The 17,370-nt window shown below is 38.5% G+C and overlaps 2 protein-coding genes across 2 annotated transcripts in view; one reads left to right on the top strand and one right to left on the bottom strand.

Moving 5' to 3' along the window:
• LOC136837732 (very long chain fatty acid elongase 7) overlaps positions 1-641 on the bottom strand; it is a 483,891-nt gene extending 483,250 nt beyond the window's left edge. The window contains exon 1 of the mRNA XM_067102656.1: positions 348-641. The gene's annotated coding sequence lies outside the window, so the exon portion shown is untranslated. The remainder of the gene's footprint in view (positions 1-347) is intronic.
• A 7,297-nt stretch (positions 642-7,938) lies between these two features.
• Positions 7,939-17,370, top strand: part of LOC136837435 (pentatricopeptide repeat-containing protein 2, mitochondrial-like) — a 34,152-nt gene continuing 24,720 nt past the window's right edge. The window contains exons 1-2 of the mRNA XM_067102214.1: positions 7,939-8,653; positions 14,567-14,795. Of these exons, the coding sequence (XP_066958315.1) occupies positions 8,497-8,653; positions 14,567-14,795 (386 nt within the window). The 5' untranslated portion in view covers positions 7,939-8,496. The remainder of the gene's footprint in view (positions 8,654-14,566; positions 14,796-17,370) is intronic.

The following is a 17,370-nucleotide window of genomic DNA, read 5'->3' as shown; positions in this document are numbered from 1 at the left end:
CTAAGTTGCCAATAAACGGTATGAAATTGGAACCTACATTTTTGAAAAGCCCTTCATCAGATTACGACTTATAAGGTAAAACAATACCAGGCCCCTACCATAGCTAATACGGCAAAATTGTAACCAGTAAACATCCCTAGGTTACGTGATATTATTAAATTTTATATCGGCAACTTATAAAATATTATTACCAACAAATGATCACGATCCCGACCTGTACTAGACTTATCATTATAATACGAGCAGGCTACTTGACTCTTGCAGGAATTTGTGATAGCCCAGATCTACATTAAAAGGGGACAAAACTGTTGCCAAAGAATGAAAATTTGGTTTTTGCAACAACTCACCTCATAATTTAGGCTTGGGTATCCCATGAAGCCTACGGTAAGTAGTTAGGGTTGACCACATAACCTTCACATGGGTGATATGAACTAGCACAGTGGCTCAACTTTTCGGTCATTTTTAATGCATAAAAAAACAATTTCTTGCAATATGTCACTTTAGTCTGTCCCACATAGGCTATTTGTCTGTCACTGAATAAAATTATACACTGGGACAGAGACACTAGCACGAGGAAAAACTAGAACGAAAGGAAAACTTAGTTTCGTCGAACGCGTCGCTAAAGTTACAGCTGAAGCTGATTCAACAGTGTTGCCAAATCTAAATCTTCAGGAAGATAATATGTTAAAATTGTTGTGAAATTATGCTAAATAGACCAAAAAGATGCTAGATTTATCATTGAATTATGCTAGAATTATGCCAGATTTTAGGCTAATGATCAGCTAAACATTAAAAGGTTAGTGATTAATTAAAACAACGATAAATGTTATTTGTTATTTTAATATTGATCAATTTATATTGCAGAGTAGAACAATGTTGCCAGCTAGTTTTTTCACACACATTCCACAGAATGAAAAAAATATATATTTATAATTCCTCTTAAATTCAGATTCCAGCCTACAGACTTTATTATTTCTCAAAATTAAAATAAAATTAGTGTTTTTTTTTGGGGGATACAGCCTGAAACATTTCTCAAAATAAAATTAAATCATTATCTTCAGTTAAAACAAATATCTAGCCTACTTACTGAGGCCACTGTGGGTATATATCCTTTGTACCCACTGCTTTAAGCATCTCGTTTGTTGGTTCAAATGACGAAGCATACAGTACACGGGTGAGACAAATCAGCTGAGTCTGCGTCTCTATGCGACTCCGACAGAAGTTCAGACTTCGAAACCTAACCGTCCAACGTGTCTCGTATGGCTGATGACAATTAGAGTAGCCTACATTCATTGAATGGATGCATTTAAATATTTTTTCACGTTCTGATTACGCTGGAAAGTTGGAAATTATGAAATCTGAGTTTGTCAGGAAGATTATGCTAGAATATGCCAAACATTGCAGAATTATGCTAAAAAATAAATTATTCTAGGAAAGATGCTAAACACTTAATTTGAGGCAAAATTATGCTAGAAGCATAAAATTATGCTAGATTTGGGAACACTGAGCAGAATCGAGTTTCTTTAAATTATTACTGTAAAAAACAGCTGCATACTGCGTTTAAAACTGTAGTTATTTTTACTTATGTTATTTAAAAACTTAACGCTGCTTAAATTAATATAAGAACTGGAAATCTATGAGATCTGTTATTTGCAATTTTGTATCATTAACTGCAGATTTCAAATCACTTAATATGGCTTTACATGGGAATGAAAACTTACTGCTAAAATAATTCAGTACCTGCAGTATATTACATGTTGCTGACTATCAAAGAACTAGTTTCAGTTGAAACTAGTCATTAGGCCCGAAGACTTCTGAGTGTATTTTGGCCTAACAGAGTAATCAACATTTTGCTTTCCGATCTTCACAAAAATATTCATTATGGTTCTACGATGATGTAAACTTTCTTGAGAAGTTTTGAGAGACGCCGCTGTAGAAGTGCGCTATCATTTCCCAGCTGTAGCAGGGTAGGATAAGAAATGGGGAAAAAAATTCATTTTATATAATCCACTCTTAAAGGTCATTGTAAACAATGATTGCAAATTTACCACAGAATGAACTTTAAAACTTGGTGTACCCCATATAGGTTTGACCTAGGCAGTATCAAGACAGTGATTAATTTAATTAACTGTTTATATTTTGTCACATTTAAAAGCAGCATAAGTACGTGCGTTGCCACATTCTAAATCATACGCTACCGGTACGAGTGTATAAAAGGCAGTCATATAAACTTACGCACATAAGGCAATTGATGGTAAAAACTTTTTTCCACTCAAGCTTACACCTGAAGTACATTTCGAAATATGTTTGATGTCTATTGTAGCTGACATAAAGAACTTTGCATTCTAGTATGCATACATCTCAAATATTGGAAAGCGTCTTGTAAACAAACAACAGAAAATGCTTGCAAAGTAATTTCCTTCTAGTGTACGACTTTGAGGATACTTAGAGAGAGTTGTTTAATAAGCATTATGATACAACCGCAACCAAAAGCAAAATTGACATAGTTGGAATAAAATTGTTCCTTAGAGAAGGAGGAAATAAAAAATACCTGCCAAATATATAAGCCTAGGCCTCGTGTTTACTTGGCCAAGATTCTCTTCCTAAAGGCTGTTTCACACCGGATGCGATGCTATGCGTGCCACGCTATGGTAGCCATGCTACGGCACATGGCTTATAATTGTTGGCATTGTTTTAAGCAAGGCCGTTCACACCAGGTTTGAAGCTATGCTGTCGATGTCTGCGACACAGTGTGCATAGCTTCCAAGATTGCCGGGCACAATTTTTGTGGAAGGAGCTTGTCTTGCGCATGGGCACTTGGGTCTCACAGCACATGTTCCCTCCCCACCTCCCTTGTACTGATAGATTTCCTGTAGTTGGTTTCCTTCTTAATATCTTGTTCCATGAATGATAGAACTTCAGAGAACTGAGCTGAAATATTGTCTAAATTTCCTCTCATCCATTTCCAGCTCTAGAGCAAGATGATAATATTCACCAGATTCTAGTCTTTTCATATTTGTGCCCTGCACCCACTTCTTGTTTCTCTTATTATTGCTAAACTCAACAGTAATTGATCCACCTCCTGCTCTTCTTCCTCCACCACCATCTCAAGGGACCACGGCGTACCATCTCCCATCATTGCAGCAAAGGAACTGTGTGTGTTCACAGACATTCGTAGCTTTCAGTGTGAACATGCATAGCGAGTATAGCTAGCATGGCTCTGCAGCACAGTGTAGCGCGCTTAGAATCGCATCCGGTGTGAAACGGCCTTTATTGTGTCCAGCCTTTAAGGCTATGTATTTTTTCATTGGTATGACGATTCGATAACTTTTACCAAACAGAAATTATTTTAATATAATCGGAATTAAGTTACACGTAGAGTAAAGTTTAAATGAAGTAGCATTTTACCAAATTAAGTTTTACAGACCACTGAGCTGATTAACAGATTTAAATGACTTATTTTAGTAGAACCATTGGTTTTACCAAATGAATACCAGTTCGAGGGCTATAGAAATACATTCCTCTAACTCTTCATCAGCCGGCCTGAACTCCGGTCCATCGAGCGGCTGAAGCTCAACCGGTTCGGCTAACAAAAGCTACCAATACTAGCCTAGGCAAGCAAACTTCATTTTCTTGCTATCACCAACCTATGAGAAATATCATTTGATGAAAACGTAAATTAAACAAAGATTTGTTACACATAAAGATACAGTTTTTTTTTACTCTGAAGCAAATAATAGAAGTTGCTTTCTTCAGTTTGTTTCACAGCAACAGTAACCCAAGAAAGGTCGTTTTTACTTCATGTTATATGCTGTATATAAGACTGATGATAATCTGCTTTCAAAATTGAAATTGTTATTGGACTTTATTGCCATAATAATAAGCGGAAATTACAGGACGTAATAACAGAGAGAGCATATCTACTGATAAGACTAAAGCAAAATTATGGGTAAATAGATCTTACTATGCATTGCTTACTCGTGAAATATTATTTTGTTTCAACTACAGAATTCTTGTGCCGACTTCTGCTATTATTTAAGCTGCCCAACGTATCTTCATGAAGATATTGAATTAAAAAAAATCGCTGGACACACTAAGCACTTATATAATTTCCGTAGTTTCCGGTTTTTTCAAGATGTCCACGAATCTCTGCAGCGCCATCCTAGTGACAGAACACCAAACTACTTAATACAAGTTTACAGATAACATCTCCAGTTATCATTAACCGTTTAAAGCTCGTACTAGAGGCAAGACAAAAGGTATAATGGTTTTGCAACCAATATTGATTACAGGTGCAGTTTGGTAATAAGACTAAACCACGTCAGAAAACGTGTACATGTGAGAGACTACCTAAAGATTCTTTTAAGAGCAGTTTTCATATTGCATGATTCCCGTAGTTAAATGATTGGCTCATTGCAATCAATGTTCAAATATATATTGCTGTAAATAGAAAGGATAACTTAGTTGAAAAAATAAAATACTTGGCTAGCAAAGTAGATGATACAAAATTTACTTAGAGCTCATATAAGTAATGCGATGCTGTAACTGCCGAGCTTCGCTGCCAAACCCACGTTCAGCAGCCATGATGTCCGGCAGTTAATCATAAAACAGCTTCCAGTCACATGCTTATATGTCACGGGCATCACCTGACTTTGGGTCTCTGTCATATACCTGACCGACCTCCTTATAACCCAGGTTCCTTGCCTGTATCTAGATTCCAGCGCATAGCATTTCAAAAGCGGGCTTAATCTTGAGAAAAAATTATGGGCTGCGCAAGGAGCGAGAGTTCGTGCTGGCATAGGCTATAAGCAGCAAGAGTTCGTGCTAGTTCTTCATTGGAGGGGTGGGTAGAGCTTTCGGCTAGCACGCTGTTAACCCAGCGTTCGACTCTCCGACCGGCCAAAGGAGAATTAGAGGAATTTATTTCTGGTGATAGAAATTCATTTCTCGTCATAATGTGGTTCGGATTCCACAATAAGCTGTAGGTTCCGTTGCTAGGTAACTAATTGGTTCTTAGCCACGTAAAATAAATCTAATCCTTCGGGCCAGCCCTAGGAGAGCTGTTAACCAGCTCAGTGGTCTGGTTAAACTAAGATATACTTAACTTTTTTAAGAGTTCGTGCTGACATATAAAGATCTGAGCAAGAGTTCGTGCTGACATACAGTTGGCTTAATCTGAAACCACATGAGTGTGTGTCTTTACTTGTAAGTAACAAGGGCTATAATGCAAAACTTCCAGAGTGAATTTTGATATAGTGTTCTTTTGATCAGAATACAAAATAGGAAAAGAATGAAATGCTTCAGTTACAACAATAATATGAAGAATTTAAGTAAAGCACTTTTTATATTCCAATTGTTACCCAGAAAAGAAGAATAAAATCGAAATGCAGTGGAGCTGAACATGAAATAAATAAACAGAAAAACAGTGAAAAACTAATACTGTACTACTATAGTAGCAAATGCCATATTGTCTTGGCTTGCTTATCGACAAAAATATAAGACAATTTTATGCAAGAACTAAAAGGAAAAGAACAAACCGCGCGTATGACATCTTTACATTAACGAGAAACGAAAAGGAATGGTTAAGAAAAACGTACTGGAAACTAACGGTCTTACCAGCACTATCGTATCATCATCATCGCCTCCAACACCGCATGATGATGCAAAGGGCCTCTGGGAAATGCGGCCAGTCATGTCCTTCCTGTGCTTTATCTCCGCTCATCTCCAGCATCCCATCCCAATATTACTCTCATCCAAGCAGGTCTGGGTCTTCCGACGCTTATGTTTCCACAGGAACGCAGCTGATACCATAACCAGTATTAATAGACGTACTCTATTAATCCTGACTATAACTCCTAGTGTGAGGTTCAAGAAATGTCAGAAGTGAAAGACTGATCCTTTTTTATGTTGTCGTTGTTTCAGATTTAGCTGGCCTTGTGCCAGCACGGGCTCTTGCTCCTGGATCAGCCTACCGTAACTCTGTGTTGATGATGAGTCTGTGAGATGGTTAGGTTAGATGAAAACTTTATTATGGTGCGTGAAAGTGATTTTGGTGGGGGTGATTTTGAAGTGAAAAGGTTTAACAGGCAAGGTTGCGACCTCTTTGAACCCTGAGGTACCTATCAGATGAGGACAAAAGTAAGATAGAGGGAGAGGCCAACAGATGGGGGAAAAAGAAGAATTTGAGTAGTAGGCACAGGTAGCTATAGTATGCTAGCTCATGATGATCTAAAGCCACATTCCTTGTTGTTTCAGATTTAGCTGGCCTTGTGCCAGCACGGGCTCTTGCTCCTAGAGCAGCCCGTAACATATTCCTTGTCCGGTCCTTTATTATTCTCGACAGGTGTTTATAATACAGAAAGTGGACGGAAAGGTAGCGGGCTACCTGGGGTCCCCCACTGCGTCCATACGAAGGTTGTGTTTGTTAACAGGCATAAAAAAAAGACATATGTAATGCGCTACAGAACATGTAAAAGGCAAGGTATATATATATATCGGCGGACAGGTTACAATGATCATGCAATGAGATACATAAAGGATCTGAAATATCATCAAGTAACATATATGACGTGATTAATGTACGTACGTAATGAACCTGCGATTTGAATTTCAGAACTTCTAAGGATAAGTTCAGCCTATTCTAATTTCCCACAGGGAACTTTGGACCGGGGAGAAAATGAACGGCGGACACTTCTTTCCTTTTTTGACCTCACCATCAAAGTACCCATGAATATACAAGGAAAAGAGAAATGGTGGAATCAGTATTAATGTATATATGTTACAGTCAACACGCGTAATCAATCATTACACGTAATGACTGAAATTTCAGTCATCACGCGTAATGACTTAGGGACATTTGATCCCCCAGAAGCTAGTACTAAACACGGCGAAATACATTTTGACCCCCAGGGACTAGTACCCGGCGAAACAGTGTAGGTGGCTCACTGTTTCGCCGTGTTTAGTACTAGCTCCTGGGTGGATCAAATGTCCCCTAAGTGCATTATGCGTGATGACTGAAATTTCAGTCATTATGCGTAATGACTGATTACGCATGTTGACTGTAACATATACAACTGGTAAACTTTGGTGCAAGACAAATAAAGGCATTGGCAAAAAGAAGTACAACATCCTGTATTAGAGAGTGGGATAACAAACCGGGAAGATGTATTAGAAGATAATGTGAGTTTATAAAATTTATAAACTCTATATAAATTTAATATGCAAGAACGGGAAGGAGGAATAAAGGAACAAAATACGGCAATACTTTCATATTAGTCATATTTTTCAGAGCAGCAGTTAGTACATTAAAGTTCAATATTCATAAAGAAACGTACATAACGTCTAATTAACTTTCTGTTATTTTGCCTGGAACACAGAAACTGAAGAGGTGAAGCAGCTGAACTAAAAAGAGGACAAAAATAAAATGGTTGGAAAGTTTTTATTGAAAATAAAACGAAGAAATCAAAAGGAAATAAAACAAAATTAGAAAAATACCACACGAGCAATTTTGTTGTCTGTGCAAAGGCAGAGGCTGAGTTTGAACGCAGGCTAGAGTGCAATTGTACTTCATTCTTGTTTGCAATAGAGGTGTGCAGGGGGTATGAGTAAGAAATAAAAGATAAAGGTAGTATTTTATTATATAATTTGAAGGAGATAGAAGGCATAAAAATAATGGAAAGTATGAAATACCTAGGAATAATGTTAGATATTATCAGAAATATGTTCAAGATACGAAAGTGAAAAATATAGAAAAAGTGGAGAAATTAAAAAAAAAGTATACCTGATTATAGGCAAACGCTGCAATAAATTCCTAATATGAAAAAAATATTGGAAAATAGCTCTAGCAATATTAATGCACAGTACTGCAGTAATGAACACCAAAGAAACAGAGATAAAAATCGCTGCAAGAGATAGAAGACGGGGAGTGAGGGTAATGCCGAGAGCTCCTAGAAATGTCCCAGCATGTGGTATGTGAGTGGGAGAGATGTCTGAAACAAAAACTAAAATCGTGATTCGAAGCATATAATGAAGAAGAAAGGGGAAATTATTTGCTGCAAGGAATAGGTAAAAAAGTAAGATTAGTTTATAAATGGACAATGGATGTAAAACAGAAATAAGAGAAGATAGAGTTCGTCATCAATTATACTATACCACACTTTTATCGACCCTTAAATAATAAGAAAAAGCATTGAGGTGGACATGTGTGGAGCGGCAGAAGATAAGAATCACTTCATACTGAACTGCGAGGAGCTAAACGAAAAAGGAGTAAAAGATAAACTATAGTAGCCATATCAAGGAAGTGAAAGATATAGGAAATTTCTCGTTAACGGAAGACACAATAGAAGGGAAGAATGTGGGAGATAGGAGTACAGATTCAATGGTGAGAAGCTCGGGAGGTGCCGATGCAAAGACATCATCTCCTAACACAACTAAAGCGAACTCTGCGGAACCGTATCCCTAAGACCATAACCAACCATAGTTTAATTCTCGTTTGCTATGGCAGCTTATGGTAGTGTGAAGAGGTTAGCAAATGTCATAGGGTCATATTCAAGACAAGGAGGTTCTACCGGTTCCAGCATCGTGTTTAACCACAGACATAAGAAATCCATTACCGGCGGCCCCGTTCACATCGGTACCCAAGTTCCCTGCACAGGTGAGGTTGCTTTTGGTTGCTTTTATTGCTTTGAACGTTTAATTGCCCCGATATAAGTAATTTTTGGGTGAATTTACACAAATCGGGTATTTTGCAGAACGACAGGATCAGGGTCTAACATACCCCCGAACGGAAGCTTAGTCCATGTTTCCGATGTTTATTGTTGGGCTACTTGGGGCGCCAGGTCAGGGCACGGCGCCCCAGATGAGGTTAGGAAGGTAAGGTCTGGTTAGGTCAGAACATGGCATTCTAGGGAACGTTAGGTTTGTTTTCGTCTGCAGAATGTGGCCGTCGCTCTGCACTCGCCTTCAAAACCTTTGGGGGCCCAAGGGTGGGCAAAGCACCGCCCCCCCCCCCCCGCTAGGTTATGGTACTGCGTTCGAGGTTAGGTTAGGTTAAGGTAAGTCTGGTTAGGTCATATTCCCTCTGAAATGCCTACTATGGCCTTTCAAGCACTCAAGATTGCTAGGGTGGGGCGAGTAACGAATTCATGCGTTGTCAAATGTCTCATTGGTATGATTAAAAGTTTTGCCTTGTTAGAGTTTGCTCAAGTGACATTTTTAAAAAATATATTATTCATTTAAAGATATTATCAAAACATTTGACTTTTCATATTTTCAGTACAAGCCTAATTTATTTTCATCAAAACAAAGAGATAGACTATGGCACAATTTTTGGCCACTGTTGCCAGTCCTCGGCTTCAATTACACGTGGTCAGCGAGGCCATTTAAAAGGCCAGCTCGATCAAAAACAACAACGTTGGTCACCTCAACCAGCCAGAGTCACTGGACAGAGTAGATAGCCCAAGGGATAGCCAAAGCAGAGCAAATCTCTCCACTGCCAACATCTTCACTCTCAGACCAAGGAAACTGTTTATAATGTATTAAAATAATTCATTTTGAAGAAACAAAGGGGCTCCTGTAATTAATGGTAAATTATTTTTCTGTCCTAAATGATGCCAAGCAACTCGGTTAAAATCACCAAATGCATAATTACATTAACACTTGACAGTTCAACAAAAATTCAGAGGAAAAAATAATGTGGTTGCAGAGGTTTTGCTTGTTTTGCTAAAAGAAATGCTTAATCTTGATTTTCTGTCTTTACATGCAATCCCCGGTTATCGGTGGGGGCTCTGTTTTGAGGGTGTGATGATGGCTGAAAATCGCTGTGAACAGAAAATTGGCGATTTTCGGCACTTTTTGGGGCTTATTGGCGCCGAAAAGCGCTGATTTTTGGTTATCGGCGCCTCTGTTAGGTATGTATCGGCACCAATACCCAATTATCGGCACTGATAAGCAGAAATTGGCTATTTTCAGTGCCGAAAATTGCCGATTTTCGTCGCCAGAGAAGCCCCATAAAACCGGATCACTGTTAACTGAGCCTGCCAATAACCGGGGACTGCCTGTATTAATTTTTTATTCTTTCCTTTTAGACATTTGTATATTGGGCTCATTATTTTAGAAATGTTAGATCTTTCTTCTCTTATGAACAAGCACGTTGGCCCCCTCCGTTCGTACCTGGAAGAAAGACAGAGGTGGACAGGCGCTGCATGTTACGAGGCAGCTGGTCTGCTCACCGCTAGCATTAGTATGGGTGGGTCACATATGCAACCCTATTTCGTGTTTTTTGAAAACGGTCAGCCTTTGTCACACTTTTGGGCCTTCTTTCCAAATTTCCAATGGAAAAAATATATGCACTATGGTGGCTTGTCTCTTTTCTGCTTGGTCTTCCCCTTGATGACTTGCTTGGGTCACTGTCGGATTCTGTGTCTGTTGTCTGCTGGGTCCAATGTGGTGCTGCTGCTGCTGCTGCTGTTGGCTGTGAGGGATACTGGTCATTGACCAGAATCAGGAATTCTTCAATGGGCATGGTGGAAGCTTTGGTCATGGCTGCTACTGTTTGGTGTGGTAGTTTTGTGAGGAGTACCTCTCACGAGGTCCAAGGATGACTTGGGTTGGCTGCCCGTTGCAGGCAGCGTGATGAGCAGCCACAGCTGCTTATAGACATGCAACGGTCGCTCGTCTCCTATGGGTGCCCCTACGTGGTTGAGGAACTTCCTGGCTCTTTGGCGGGTGGCATGCTGAAGGATGACTTTAGCTGATCCTTTGGCAGATCGTAGTTGAAGGAGACATGTAGTTCCTTGAACCATCCTGCCATTTGCTCGAAGACATCGTCCGGCAGGAACTCGAGAATGGCTTCTGCTCTACGTGTTGATTTTCTTTGTGCGGAAGATTGTTTCTGCCCTGGAGAACCATGCGTCTGGGTTGTGGGGCGTGAATGGCGGTAGGCATATAGAGGTGGCGGCGAGGTTCTTGCTGGTGAGGCTGGTACAGCATTGTTGTTGCTGGTTTGGTCTGGCATCTCTGCAGGTCACCAGTGTGAGGGCAGGTACGAGTAAGATTCGGAGTTCACAGCATACTAATTTATTCACAGAACATACACACAGGTCAAGGGCCTGTGCGAGCTGAAATGTAGCTTCTGACCTTAGACAGGTAGAAAGAGGGATTAAGTACAAGCATTTGTGTTTGTTAACAGAGAGAAATATACATATAAAATATTACAGGGTATTGGGCTGAAGTTTATACATACATGGTTGAAAGGCTGTCAGTGCAATACATGAAATAGGACAATAAAAATAATGAAGATACACAGTAAACTCTTGTATTCGCGATCTCACGATTCGTGGACTCACGCATTCACAGATTTCTCTGTGGAACATATCTACCCATTATTTATGGAAAATTTGCCCATTTGTGGTATTTTTCACTGAGAAATATTTACTAATTACTGTATTTTCATTTCATTTTCATGACTAAATGCACTTTTTGTGATAAAACTATTAAAATACTGAGGTAATGCTCGAGTTACGATAATTCACCTTACAATAATTCAATTTTGCAATGGGGTAAGCAATTAATACCAATAGACAATATTATTTATAAAATATTTTTAAATTTTGCGCGGGCGCAGGGAGCAGCATAATCAGGCAGTGAGAGAGACCAAATTAAAATAGACAACTTTTCCTCCATCTCTTTATCCCATCTTCTAGTTAAAAAAGTAAAAGAGAATGATAAAAGTATTGTTAGTAATGTTATAATCTTGTGTAAATGCATACAGCCATAACCAACCGACCGAGAAACTGTTGTTTTGCTTATAACCGAATTGGATAACAACAGCCGTTTACCTGGTATTTCAACCATCGTACAGTAATAAACAATTACCGTAGCTTATAGCACAAATGACGTTAGGCAGAATAGGACTGATATATTTTTACATTATAATCTTATTCGGTACGGATAAAAGATCGTCAAGGAAATATACTGCTAAATTTAAGCTGCAAGTTGTAGCTGAAGCTGAAAAAACATTGTGCAAGCTGCTAATGACTATACTGTAAATTATCATGCATCGGCAACATGGATGAAACTCGATCGTAATTAAAATTGGAGAGAAAGTATTTTAATCAAAACTACTGAGCATGAAAGAACACATTACTGTTATTTTTACACTGATAAACGATAAATACGTAAAGCTCGTATTATGATGAAATCAAGTGAAAATAGGGAACAGAATCTTGAATTTTTTTTTACATAAAACAAACGTCCCCAAATGGCCATCATCATCTATTAACAAAAAAATAGATAAATTAATTTCACAACGAGACATATTTTAGTTATATTTCGACTTGAAAACACTTCGTATAATGAAAAATAACCTTGCCCCATATAAATAAAGTATCTAGAGATTCATTTACGCTAACTAGAAGCAAGAAAAGCGCTGTGAACCGAATTGAATACGACATTCCAAACCAAAACATTGATCACGACGCTATGACTGCAATTTATAATACAGAAGCAATATAAGAATATATAAACAATATTATTGGATACAGTGATTTAAGGCATAACATTTAAAAGATGCATATTCGTTATGTTGACATTTGTATAATACGATATGTGAATATAGATTACAGTTCTAATGTAGGTTATGCTACCATATATGTAATATGTATACAATGTACCATAGCGTAGGCTAAGCTAATTCTTGTTATTCAATTTCTCTTTGCACTGAATTATCATAAGTCATTTTGCATGAACCTCCAGAATTAGCTGATATTAGTAATTACTATACCATGTATGTATAGAGTATACTTTATAGTGTAGGTTAAGCTACCATATATGTATACATGGTACTGAATACCCTAGTGTAGGCTAGGCTGTGTTCGAGATACATTTTGGCATTTACGCTTTTTCCAAGAAACGATGGTTTTTTTTGTTGGAACCTAACCCCATCGTAAGTAGGATAATACATGTATAAGCATTTTTAGTTTGTTGTTTGTCTGTTTGAACTATCAAAATAGGCAGTTCTAAGTGTTTGTAGACGGGTTCTAAGTATTCGCGGGTTTTAGCTATTTGCGGGGGGGTGTGTGATACGCATCCCCTGCAAATACGGGGGGTTTACTGAGATGCTGTGTTCCTTTTGTCTGCATGTTTGGTTTGTGGGGCCGTTGTCACTGGATAATGGCCAGCACGTTGTAGTGTGAGTAGGGTCCACGTGTGGACCCTGCAAGCCTTCTTCAGAAATGTCTCTTTCAAAGAAGTCTCTGAATGTACAGGGTGGTCATCAGAGACAGTATTTTTAAAAAACATTACTGTATTGCCATGAGCTCGAACAAATTCGACTACACTGTGTATCAGTAGGTGGTCTGGTTACTCCTAACCCCATAGGCGCTACAGCGGAAAACCAGGGTTTTTTCTTGACGGTGAGTATGTTAACCTTTGCTGGGAGAAGGTAGACAGTAATGCAACCAAACCCAGCATGCTTAGGTAAGCCACTGTAGAACTACATCCTGAAACATAAGTTAACTTTTAGTTTTTGTTCTTTGTTACCAAAACCCTAAGGGTATTTGCAATAAAGAATGGGGATTGAAACTAGTGGCTTGACCTCGGACCAGAAATGTTTTTTCTCTGGGGTTTTGGGATTAAAAATTAAGAGCTTAGACTTTTCATCACATGTCAATTTCTTTGTAAAGCTCCTTGCTGACGAAACAAGCGACTACACTATAAAAGAAACAGGTTTTGACCTAGGAAAAATCTATTTTTGGTAGTAGGTTGAGTCCTCAAAATCCTCCCACTTCCCTGATGAAAAGGCATGGGATATGGGTAAGGGATCACCCTGCATTGACCAACAGAAAGTTATGCTTCTTGGTTGTTTGTGCCTGTCTGTTGTCGACAATAAAGTGGACTGCGCATGTGCAATAGCCACTTCCTCTGCTAGCAGGTTTTGATGATGGAAATAACTGGGTAACAGCTTCGCTGAAGATAAGGGAAAGTGCCCTCTTATACTCCATTACATGTTATAGTGTTTATCATTACGACACAACACCTGGCCAAAAGACCAACTAGAAGAGAATTCTTTGATATTAGTTTGGTCACCATGGAGCTCTGGTAGACCATGGAAGGTAACTCCTTGAGGACTCATCAGCGACTACCAAAAATAGGTTTTTCCTACGTCAAAACCTGTTTTGTCATGAAAATTCTCATGTTTTGACAAAAACTCAGAGTGAGGAAAATTCAGTATTTCTTTCATGTATATGTGGCTGCTCTGAGTTAATGTTTGCCAGTTTTAGGCTTTTTGCAAGTAAGTAAAATAAGTTTTTATATATGAAATATGGAAATGATTTGAAATTTTTGAATGTGTATGACCAATCTTCATAAACTATTAAAATTTTTTAATCATTGATAATTTTTATGTACTGTACTTTTTAAGAATATTAAAAAAAATTTTACCCAGAACTCTAGGCATTTTCTCAGTCTGTACATTTTCAACATCCATCTTGTTAGTAATATCTGCATTTCAAACCTGAAGGTAAGCTTCAAGTTATGTCACTTTTTAAAATTAGCAATTTCATTCCAGGTTATCGCCACCTGTTTTCTGCTGCAGCATTGGGTATTGAGAGCTATGAAGAGAAGAGAGAAAAAGTTTCAATTGAGTTTAAAAACCTTCAAGATAAATTTCGGCAGCGAATGCAACAGGTCTTACAGTCAGGGAACCAGAGTTTGATTTTTACTGAAGACTTAAAAAATGCCGTTCATTTAGCTGAATGTGAAGATGATATGTCTTTGGTTATCGGAATGGCCAAGAAGTAAGTGATTTACCTTACCCATATACTTTGATTTATTTTGGGATGAATCTTACCTACTGTGAAAAGATAAATGTAACTCTGTGCCAGCAGGTGAGTCGACATTCAAATAAAAGAAGATCGCTTAGCTGATTTGGATGGCTTTCCTGTTCGCATGTTCTCCACCAGCTGTGTTTTGAATGTACAGTATTAGTCCTTGTCAGAATTCTCCTTGCCGCAAGAGCGGGAAGTTATTGTTACTTGGATAGTTTGGCTGCTGGCTTATTTTACTGAATTTCAACTGTGCCTTAGTTCTTTAGGAAATCTTCCACTGGGAAGCAAAGCCAAGAATGTCAAGTTATGCTAGCAGTATGTTTAATTTTTGAATTAGATGCACTGTTTGTGCCAATTGCTTTATCCTCATTTAGAGGAGGGAAGAGGCCCAACAGAGACTAGATTTCTTTTGTCATTGAGCATTTTGGCTCCCATTAAATCTTGAAAGAAATTCAGATTTTCTCCTTTGGTTAGAGTGCATGTCAATGAGATTTTTTGGGTTCTGGTGCACAAAGTTGCTTTTAAGCATGCCCGCTCTTGTCTTTCTTATTTTATGATGTGCAGAGCAGCCTCTTATGATATGGGTGCATTGCTGGTGCTTAAACCTTCTTCAGTTGATGGTTCATATTTATTTGTGTTTCAATCCTTTGAAGAGACTTGCTCTTGAAATGGCAAGTTGCCATGGAAAAATGCTGAGGTGATTTTTTCCAGGTCTCTGTCGAGAGTTATTGAAGTTTTAGGTTTTACTGAACTTTTGCTCAGTATGATCACCTCTTCTCTGTACCAACTTAAGGAGTTTGGGGTGCCAGCTGGCATTAATGCATGGGAGGAGTCATTAGAGTCTTGTTATACAGAAAGAGGTTGTATCTCTGTTAGAGAAGATTACAATAGAAGAAGTGTCGGTGAATTCTCATGATTTTACAACCAGCTTCTCCTGGTGAAAAAAAACTTCCAGAAGTTGTTGCCCAGTGTTGGATGTATCAAGACTGAGCAGCCTCATTTGTCTGTCCCCATTCTATATGGAATCATCCTGAAGAATGGATGACATTGGTGGACATGCAGGATGCATATTTCTGTATATGAATAAATCCTCAGTAGTGCAGGTTCCTTTGATTGTATTCCCAGGGAAGATATTTGAGTTCAAGGCACTTGCTCTGGCCTGTTTACATCACCTCAAGTATTCACAAAGATATTGGTGAAAGTTGAGTGATGGTGTCACCTTTTAGGAGCAAAATTCTTCTCTGCTGAGATGACTGGCTATTGTTGGCCAACTCTTTCAACCGGGATCTGAGGACCAAGGATCTGTTACTTTGTCTGGCTCAGTCACTTGGTGTTATGATCAGTTTTCAGAAGTCTTCCCTGACTCCTACTCAGTCTATATCTGGAAATGAGGATAGACTTGCAGTGCTCAGACTTTTCCTTTGGAATGACAAATAGTTTCTTAACTCTTCTTAAGAATTTTGTCCATTAAGGAAGCTTCCTGTGAGAAAATGGCTTTCTCTGTTGGGACACTTGGTCTATCTGGAAAAATTTGTCAAACTAGCAAATCTCAGGATGCAGCCAATTCAGTTCTTTTTGAAAGAGACTTGAAACAGGAAGCCTTTCCCAGACTCACATTTAGTCTTGATTCCGTTAAACCTTTGAGAAACATTTGTGAGGTGAATAGTATTGATTGAGAAACATTTGTGAGGTGAATAGTATTGAAGACTGTTAGCAGGTTTATCCCTAGGAGTAGTGAACCCAGACCTCACCTTGCTTTCAGATGCATCTATGAGAGGTTGAGGAGTGTGTGTGCGCAATGTAGAGATGTCAGAAGAAAAAGAGTTATATGTAAACTACCTTGAACTCATGGCTATCTTCTACAGTGGAGAAACAAGGTCTTATTTTCAGATAGTACAACCTCCTTGGCATATGTTGGAAACCAGGGTGGTATACAAGGTTGGAGGCAATGCTCCTAGTAGCAAAGAGATTGCTTCTTTGGGCAGAAATGAGGAACATAGTATTGATTCCCCAGTTCATTCCAGGGAGGGACAATGTTTTGGTGGATCAGCTGAATAGGAAAGGTCAGGTTCTGCCTATGGAGTCGTCATTGCATCTGTAAGCCTACCAGTTACTGTGGAATCTGTGAGGAACTCCAAATAAGGGCTTATTCACAGTGTTGGTGAACAAGAAACTCTCATTCTATTGCTCCCCTTTCTAGGACCCTCAGGCTTAGGCATTGGATGCATTTCTTCAAGATTGCTTTCTGTAATGGGCTGCTTTCTTTAAATATGTTCTTGAAGTTTAGTAAACTGATCATTGCCCAAATGTGTTGCACTGGAGACTTATTAAGCATCTTCAAGAAGTAGTAAAGAGTTCCTGTTACTACAGTTTTGTGAATTCATGCTGACTAAATATCCTGTTTTGGGGAATTATCAGAATAATTGTAAGAAGGGTTTAGTGTGACCAATGAATGTTCCTGAGAATTTTTTGTAATACTGTACAGTATTAGGATATATATTTATAATATATGATAATTTGGTTATAGGAAAATCTTGTACTCTCC

The sequence above is a fragment of the Macrobrachium rosenbergii genome, chromosome 59 (genome assembly GCF_040412425.1).
Source record: "Macrobrachium rosenbergii isolate ZJJX-2024 chromosome 59, ASM4041242v1, whole genome shotgun sequence".
NCBI classification, from domain to species: Eukaryota; Metazoa; Arthropoda; class Malacostraca; order Decapoda; family Palaemonidae; genus Macrobrachium; species Macrobrachium rosenbergii.
Note: the sequence above shows the minus strand (reverse complement) of the source record. Positions and strands in the feature narration are given on the sequence as shown.